This window comes from Branchiostoma floridae, chromosome 5, assembly GCF_000003815.2.
Source record: "Branchiostoma floridae strain S238N-H82 chromosome 5, Bfl_VNyyK, whole genome shotgun sequence".
Classification (NCBI taxonomy): Eukaryota; Metazoa; Chordata; class Leptocardii; order Amphioxiformes; family Branchiostomatidae; genus Branchiostoma; species Branchiostoma floridae.
Genome location: NC_049983.1, coordinates 5,363,331 through 5,372,807, shown reverse-complemented (window position 1 = coordinate 5,372,807; position 9,477 = coordinate 5,363,331). Strand labels below are relative to the sequence as shown.

Below are 9,477 nucleotides of genomic sequence, written 5' to 3'. Positions count from 1 at the left end.
AAAATCGAACAGTCACGAGCCACCTCAAGTCCTGGTAAATAACTAGAAGTGGCTTATGATGCACGTGAGGACAAAGCCGAAAACAAATGTCTACATGAACAACAGCGGGTGGAACCAACAGGATCTACGTTTGATGATTTGATACCACCTACAGCCAGACAGAACCTGGCTGACACATATGTTACATGTACTATGCAGTCTATACTATCCAAGTATGCACAATTGTGTACATAAGCCTAACCATGTCTTACTCCACATATAGGGTAATTACAGACGGAAGCATGCGCTATACTACATCATATTTCATACATCATACTACTACTACATACAAGAGTAGCTCTCAGAGCATTGGCAGCGTCTTGGGCAGTTCAAACTTGGCGCTCTACCAATTACTCATAGCTGTGCTCCCTAGTCATTGGTCAATGCTACATTCAAATGAACTTCCATATATGGTGTAGTCACGTGTTCTATTCCTAAAATAGCCTAGTTAGCTAGTAACATAAACATCTGGTACAAATACTCTATACGCCTTTTATCTTATTTGTCTCAGTCTCTTCTTCCAGCGTCCGGCAAAGTAAAAAAAAATAGACTGGACATATTTTTTGAACGTGTTCGCCTTTTTCTTAGGCATTTTGGCATCAACAAAACTGGTACCTGTGAACTTGCTAATAAGGCTACCTAAGAATGATCATGAATGTCTTATGCTACGGTCACATTTCCAAACCGGAAGTTACCGGAATAACAAAAATAAAGCTACATTTATGAAGGATAGACATCCAAATTAACAATATTCAAATACAATCCAATAGAGATTGAATTGTATTCGAAAAAGTAAAGCTGTTTATGGTCGTTTATCTGTTCACAGATTATGGCCACTACTTATTTTCTTTGCATTTTGTGTGTTTTAGGCCCTCTACATACTTCTAATTTGTTCACGAGAGCTGCCCAATCGGACCCCGGTTTGGAACTGTTACCATAAAACTACCCCCAGCTTAGAGGAGCGAAAGTTGCCTGGTCGGTTCCCGTTTGGAAATGTGACCGTAACATTACCCTTATTTTTGAGGAGCTGTTGAAGATCTTGTTTGAGAGATCTATTAATTCTTTTGGCAAATCTTTTATCGAATATTGTGTTGACCCTTTCACCTCACCTAGTATTGGGCCACAGAAAGTAGCTATTGTGGATGACATCAGCGCGAATAATCCTTGCTCTCAGAAAATTGTAAAGAGAAAATATCAAAATGAGAAAATATGCCTTGTACTAGCCTTGATTGTACTAGTAGAAGTGACACTACTGTGGTAGCAATGAGTATAGTTGTTGAAGTGAAAATAGTTCGGAGGTTGTGGAGGTAATAGAGCGAAGTTTCCAACTTGCTTCGAACAAGAATAAAAGACATGTTAGCTCAAAATGATACATGACCATGTTTTGCACTACCATTGTTGTTACAACGTTTATGATGTCCATGTTTTGAAAATTTAGGCATCTTGTTTTTATAGTCACGTTGTTTTTTCACCTTATTGTATAAAATTTGGAGTCTGCAGCGGATGTCATCCATATAATTTATATGCTGTGGCCTTTTGGGTGTCGCCTGTACCATGCGGTGACATGCCGCCCCGGTAACTAAGACCACATGTACAGGAGTAGGGAGACAGAGACGTGGCAGTTAGGAAGGAGCACAGCTACAGCTAGCAAGACGCGCCTTGGACGGTTCACAGAGGCCTGGAGAACAGACCAAAATTGAACTTTCACAAGAAGGACGGATAAAGAGCGAGTGAACTGTAGTCTGGATGCCAGACTGTTTCCATGGCCTGCACAGGCAAACTTCTCGGCACTAGGGCCAGCATGCCCCAAAGGAAGGCCTCATGATTAAAATTTCATTGGGGGTATCTTTGTCCTGGAGCTGGGCTGTGTAGGCCCTAGAAACAAACATTCTGACGTCGAGGCTAATGGAACTGAGGTCCGTAGCGGGCAGGCCTGGTAGCAGGCTGATGACGAGCCGTTAACTGGCAACGAGCAGTGACCAGCGACCCGGGAAGAGGAAAGAACACATTACCCTGGTATCCAGAGAACAGCGCTCGCGGCTACGGTTCTTTCCCGGGCCGCTAGCAACATAGCCCCGTAAACCGACTTTAGCCGGCCCGGGGAGATACGCCACCGCTTAGCCGGCTAAGTTGTACTCTGATCGTAAACTTCCTTAGCCGGCTAAGTTGTACTCTAATATCCAGGGTAAGAACATATAGAACTTTGAGGCCCGACCCCAGACTCCGAGGCCGCTGGTCCGGAAATCTCGGACGATGCAGAGGGGCAAAACGGCCACGCGGCACTGAGGTCCGAGCGGGAAAGAGATTTGGTGACTGTTTGACTGAGGAAAGGTGGGTGGGCTCCAATTTTATAGGCTGATCCTGTTCGGGACGCCGGTTTTGTTCTCTTGTTTACTTAGATCTACTCTGCTTTGCTGTAGTCTTCCATTTTGTCGACAGCTAGAGTTTTTATTATTATTCTTCAGAGTGGACAATGGTTCATCCCATTTGAAAAGGTCTTGAAAACAGATCTGGGTTTATACGTTTAGCATGTAGATCTATAGTCATAGAGTATAAAGTACAGTGTAAATTCTGTACAGTCTATATTCCTGCCAAAATGTATTCTCCACATTGTTCTTGGTGACCTAAATACCCAGCTAGTAGTCTTAAGTTATTTTTGTCACGTGCAACAAAAGGAACCTTTCAGCAAAGCGGATTTCTGGGAAACTAAGGCATCAACCAGGGTAAATTGATGCCATATGTGCCACAGGGCAACGTACATATTGGCCGTTCCAAAACAATAACTATTGAGGGTGGGTTAAAGAAGTCGAATTTGACAATCTGGGGGTCAAACAAACCCTGGATTTGGATTTTTACAGGCGGATTTGGGTTTTTCTACAATGACGTAAAGAAAATCAGGATTTGGACTTAAAGCTACAGTACTGTAAGTTCAAGGTACTTGTATGAGCATTGCATGAACTAAAAGGGGGCAGACGCACTGGACACCTGGAGTAAATCAAATGGGGGTTGACCAAGTAGGGTCGGAAGTCATCGCTAGGCAGAGGTGCCAAAAATAGACAGGGGGCTGGGCCTGCTGTTGCTAGGTGATGATGCAATACCCCTAGTATCTGACTAATTTGGGGGCGGAAAAATAAATCCTGGAACAGCGCCTTCATTTGAACTCCAGCTGAGCTGGCTGTCCTGATACCCATTCTCACCCCCTTGCAGAATAATCTTGTTCTTTTACCTCAATCAAGTTTCACGAAACAAATAAACTTTTTCGTTTTGAAAAGAGTCTGAAATAGAACAACTCTGGTACCATTGGAAAGCTCTCTTAGTAGGTAGTTGAACGGTGACATCCGTTTGAAGATTGAGTGCATTGTTGGTGGGTTATGAGTGTAACCACGGCTAAGTACCACCTAAAATAAAGACTCTTGAAGACTTTCTTTAAAATGTCTAAAATAGCCAAGCCATTGTATCATTGGAAAGTTCTCTTGGTTTGGAGTTGAACAGTGAAAATCGTTTTCAGATTGAGTGCGTTGTTATCGGGTTATAAGTGTTTAAAATTCCTCCCCTGTTATCTGTACCTGCCATCGCCTCCCACTGAGTTTTTCCTGTTATGATTCTAAAGTTGCCTCATTTGCATTCTTCAGTATTTTTCTTAGCCATTCTCTTCAAATTGTTCCCAATTGAAGGCTTGTTTTGTTCACCTTTTTTTCAATTGCTTCAATCGCGAGTTGGCTTCACATTTGGTGTATTTTTAGCCCCGGCCAGAAATGTTCCAGTCAACATGACGACGACCTTGACTGTTTCAAAAGAAACATGGACTGGTTCCACTGACATGGACTTGCAAAATGGAGACAAATGGCCGGATGCTGAGGATTCGAGTAACTAATCGCCTTGATGTATGAATTTCTCCTCAGGTGAGTATGCCCGTTGTGCTGCTCTGGTTTTAGTCGACTTAGTTATATTTAGTTAAGTTAAGTAAAAGGTTATGTTGAACGGGACGACAACGACCTTAGTGATCTGACAGGAAATTTGATAGGATTTATCCGTGGATTCTTGTGTCTGGCTCCCAGTCATTTGCTCTGCATATGTCCCCAGACTTGCGTCTAAGACTTCTGTGATGCCCACTCAACAGTCCTGTCATGTATATTGTTATGGTTTAAAGCATTGCGTGCGCGCGCGCGTGTGTGTGTGTGTTTTCTCCCTCGATCCATTTACAGGCCGACCATACTTAACAAGAGCAATGATGACGATGTTCACTTGGACTCCACAACACCGACACGCCACACACTGTGACTCACCTTTCTTTATTTGTGATATCTCAACATCAGCTCCTACAACATATCTTTAATAGCTGTGACGAGCACCCAAATAAACGTACAATGACGATGACAAAGTTATGGGTGACTTTGGAATAAACCATTAGTGTCAGTATCAGTATATTCGTATAGTATATGAAACGGGCGATGTCATTTTTTTGTTCTCTCTCGATCCCAACAGACTAACTATACAGGACAAGAGCGACAACGACGAGATGTACCTGACACCCGTACCTGTGTCCATCAGGACGAAACAGTTCCGTCACAAAGTCAGTCGAGTCCTTCTACTGCAAGTCACTGAGACGAGCTGTATCGCTGAAGGGACCGGAATAGACGTCTGTGCACCTTATAAAGTCGGGAAGGAGCTACACATCACCCAGAACCGCACCGTCCACAGAAGGAAGGCAACGAGAGGGCCTAAGGAATGCCAGAACAGTAGCAGATCTGGAGCAGCAAATCGATTGCACTGCCACAACCACAGAAAACCTAAAACTAGTTAGACAATTCACGGGCTGGTTTTGGCTGATTTATACCATGAATATGTATCTATAATGTGTATATATTATAGTAGTGGATTTTATATGTACAACAAAGAACCGTAAATAAGTTTACCACAGCGACGACGGACCTAATCAAACCGGAGGTGTATGTACTAATGAAGAAAACCAACATAAGAATATGCAGAAGTGGCCATCGCTGGGAGAAGCCAGAATATACATTTGTGCGGCTTGAAAATTCTGAACAGAGGGGAGCCACACAACACCCAGAACAGCGCCATCTACATGAGGGAAGTAGAGGCCAGTAGCAGAGCCAAGACGTACAGCCGATAGATTGCGATCATACTTGTACATGTATAGATAACCTGACATGACACCAGTTATAGAATTCACGGATTGACTGATTGATCGACTGTTTATATCACGAATATGTATTTTAGTGTATACATTTTAGTGGTTGATTTTATATGTATATGAATGGACAGTAGATGAAATAACCGTTGTTTTGTGGTGTGACAAGACCTGTCTGTTTGATACGCCAAAATGTGACCACGAGATATAATGTATTTGTATGACAGAGAGTCAGAGAGTATAGTTTAGAAGAGAAAGAGAGATCCGCAGCTAAGAACGAGGTTAGCGAGGCCAGCATTACTAGTATATAGTAACGTCAAACCATCTTAACAGTCTCCCGTGCCCAGTGTACGGAAAACCTTGTCTCTGCGTCCTTCCTTTGTTCTAGCTATGCTAGTCATCAAAGCAGAATCTAAACAACTTGAAACCCATTGGTTTCATGGCTTGTTTGAAACATGTGACTTATTAACTTTTCAAAATCAGGCTTTACGTAACCTGTATCTATATAGCCAGTATAACCGTCCTTCGGCGTAACACACCAGCTTCAATTCCCAACGACAACCACCTGAAAGCAGAACATTTCATATTTCATAAAAAGATATCGACAAAAATCAGTGACACATTGGTCTTCATTATTTTTTTTGACCTCGCGAAGCAAATCATCCCACCTTATAAAAGCATAGCTCAAAAGATATTGGCAAAAGTTGTGCTATATTGGTCTTGTCTTCTTTAAAACATCTTATTTTTCTACCACTCAAAATCAGGCTCCCTATGACTCCGAACGATAACCACTTGACAGCATTTCATTCCATATTGTAAAAAGCACAGGCTTATAGAAGAAATAAAGGCAAAAAGCTGGGACATATTGGTCTCCATTGCAAATTCATAAAGCATGCGAAACATCGTAATAATCTGTGTGTACGGCTTATGATATGCAAGGAGTGCAGTTATTCCCGGCTATGTGAAAAGACCGCTCCCTTAAACCATTAATCCTGACGCAAAGAATGCCTCAACAAAGAAAAAGAACAGCTAGAATAGCCCTCAATTACCACTGTATGAACTATACGCTTGACGTTTAGCCAAAAATCAATTCCCAAGGGAATGCATTCGTGCAATTTTCTAAATTCTTTCAAAGTGATCGTAATACTGTAGAAAATGCCTCCGCCCCTGAGGCGTCGCCAAAAAGTGTAGTATTGTATTACATGGGAGTCAGTGGACTGCATTGCTAACAGTACATTTGGCAGAGTTGTAACATCATGTTACATGCAACACAGTATTGTAATTTATAGATGCTAGATTTGTTTCCTTTAGACTTGAGATAAATAAGTAAGATATCAACTTGGCAGGATCAGGTAGGTGTTTCATGTTTTGTTAGCTGGGGTGTGAAAAGGGTGCCTGGTAACCAGGACTGTCTCCAGCTTTAATTTGTTTTTGTCCCACTCATTGTTTGGGAGCCCAAGTTGTTGATTTTTCCTCGGGGATTTTACGTGTGATTTTAAGGTCAGAAGTTCATATTTTGGGGGCGGAAGGGGTAATATCTTTTTCTGTCCCAGCAAGCAAATTTCAGTCCTGAGACGGAGGGATGGGTCTTGGAGACAGCCCTGCTGGTAACATTTGTTGAAGGGCAGGACATCCTCAAAGTGACATTTGCAATCTACTTGTGTGTGTACGTAGTGTAAAATTTTTTCCTGTGCTATCATGCATTTCAGTTTTACTTTGCAAACTGTATTTGCCAGGCCAGAGTCAGGCTATAGAGTTGGGACCAAAGTCTTGAAAAAAAGAGAGAAAAAAAAAGATGATCCCTACCTACCGACCCTATTTTTTTCAGGACTGAAACAGGAAACACAACATTTTTTTTCCTAGGCCGAACAAAACTTGATATTCGTCGCCTATGTCCAAGGTTCTGTCATTTGTCTTTGAAGAATCCCGAAACATGTGCATACTTTACTCAGGTTTTTCCATTACATTTCAGTCCGGCAAATTTGACTTGCTCCAAATTGGGGGTGCACACAAATGTACTTCAATTGGGGTGCATACTTAACGCTTTAATCGAGAAATTTAATGTATTACGATACATGTACCTCAATAATACAAGAAAGACAGCTATCTTTCTACATACTGGTACAGGATATTCGAGTTGTTCGAATGACATAATACAAATGTTCAATAGTCCTATCATGGAATGTACCTGCTAATTTTTCCTCACTTGATTAAGCAAATTGGGCCAAACCTATTTAATTTTCCATGTAACAACACAAATACATGTTGATTTTGAGTTGTTGATTCTCAGATTTTTTCGTGAGAAAAATTAGTGGAGCAACAGGGTGGAAAAATTACATGTAACTTCACAGTAATATAATTTCTAGGCAATTTTATACGCATTGTAGTTCCACAACTGATTTGACAACTCCATAATGTCACAACAAATGGGTTCCTCACCTGGTTTAGCATCTATTGTCTTCAGAGAGCTACTTTTCTTTGTCTTGAGCATCTGTCTGCCACCTGAAACTAGATGTTGAAAACACAATTAGTTGTATTTTGTCTGACCCTTCAATGTTCTTGCATCTTTTCACTAATCTCCAAGCAGATCCTACAATGGCATAAAATAGTACCTATTAAACTGGCCAAGGAGTGTAGTCAGCCAAGAGGTGTCCATTTCCCATGTAGCCAAACACACTCCTAAGCCGGCTTCAATCTAAATGCTACCGTAGGATCTGCTTGGAGATTATCTTTTCACAGCATAGGTGCATCTTAGTGTAGCAAAGCCATGTGGTAAGTGAGGTTTGTAGAAGTCTAGGGGAATCCTCCCTTGAAAATGTATAACCCTCAGAGATACTATCTATCTCCTGGCCCCTTATGATCTCTATGCTTCGAATTCCATGCATATAGGCACATTGTAGATGACCGCCATGGGACCGCGTGGCGCAGTGGCAGCATTTGCGGCTCGAGACCGAGAGGTTGCGGGTTCGAATCCAGCTGCTGTGTCACCGATCTTGTGCCCTTGGGAAAGGCACTTTACACGACTTTCCTCACTTAACTCAGGTGTAAATGAATATCTAGTGTGTGGCTTGATGGGGCTACGTGGCCGAGACAGGGGCATGTTCGGGCATGAGCGGCACCTGCCATGGCACAGGAGTCGGGGGTAGGAGGAAGCCCCTACATCCTTGGTTGGAAGTCCTCCTAGGAGACGGATACTCCGAACAACAAAGCTGCATCTGCTGGAGCCGCCTCACACGTTGCATACAGTTGCCCCTGTGAGACTAAGTGCTCCAATAGACGAGGGGGTGGAGAAGGAATTGCAAACCCCTCCTTCACCATAAAAAGTCATGTGCGGGTCAGGCAAACAGGCAAATAGCCTGTCTGCCTTCTCACCTGCCCAATCGACAGGAGAAACCAAAAAGATGACCGCCAAAACATGATGTTGAATTCAGATACGTCCAAGTTTGACTTGGCAACTTTCCAGATGAATCCCCAAGTTAAGGCTTGATGGAGCCTCCAAATTAGGAGGCAATGGTATTCATAAATAGTAGTATCCAGTATGTACTTCATTAGACAACTGTTACAGTAACTGCAATACTATTTCAAAGGTGAATCTGATGTCAAGTTTAGCAGATGGCATTTTACGTCTTTTAACCTATCAGTTATCTTGTTCACAGACAAACGCAGGGTAAAATATAACCTCCATGATATTTCATGGAGGCAAAACATGTAGTTCAGCCAGATGGCTGCTAAATGAAGTTGCATTGTGCAATAAATAAACTATTCATTCAGTACATGTACATGTACAATGTATTTATCTACTAAATGCAGTAGACTGTTCCAGAATACCCTTATACCTTCTGGACCAGTATTCCGGCGCAAATATGATAGTACCTTACGATACAGCACACAGACAAAACACATACAGTATAGAGGACTAAGTCTACTGCTTACCTATGTTGCCCATCTCCCCTATTCTTATAATGTGTGGCCAGTGCTGCAGTGTCTTGGCAAAAAAAGGGTTGGTCACTCCCAGCACCACAGGTGGTCTGAAATATTTGAAACAAGTCTCAAAAACAATAATTATTAAATTAAGATTGTATTCCTCACGTTACCTCAATTTCCACATCAATCAGAAGTGTTATCTAGACATAGGTCCCAGTACAGAAAATTCTGGTCCAGTTCAGGTCCAGGTGCAAATCTGGACCTGCTTGTCTGTGAAAACTTGTGAATGGGCAATACTCAAAACAATCATTATGGTTAATTTCACTACAAAGGAATCTGTTTGGTAGAATATCTGACTCCCA

General features: G+C 42.1%; 1 protein-coding gene and 1 long non-coding RNA gene across 4 annotated transcripts in view; one reads left to right on the top strand and one right to left on the bottom strand.

Moving 5' to 3' along the window:
* LOC118416041 (protein DENND6A-like) overlaps positions 1 to 9,477 on the bottom strand; it is a 75,228-nt gene that overhangs the window by 38,105 nt on the left and 27,646 nt on the right. For all 3 annotated transcript variants that reach the window (XM_035821089.1, XM_035821088.1, XM_035821087.1), the window contains exons 11-12: positions 9,125 to 9,219; positions 7,631 to 7,699 (exon numbers count right to left, since the gene is read on the bottom strand). In XM_035821089.1, the coding sequence (XP_035676982.1) occupies positions 7,631 to 7,699; positions 9,125 to 9,219 (164 nt within the window). The remainder of the gene's footprint in view (positions 1 to 7,630; positions 7,700 to 9,124; positions 9,220 to 9,477) is intronic.
* LOC118416043 lies at positions 33 to 5,554 on the top strand. The gene is made up of 3 exons (XR_004831187.1): positions 33 to 2,370; positions 3,783 to 3,941; positions 4,525 to 5,554. It is a non-coding gene; the product is annotated as an uncharacterized LOC118416043 (long non-coding RNA).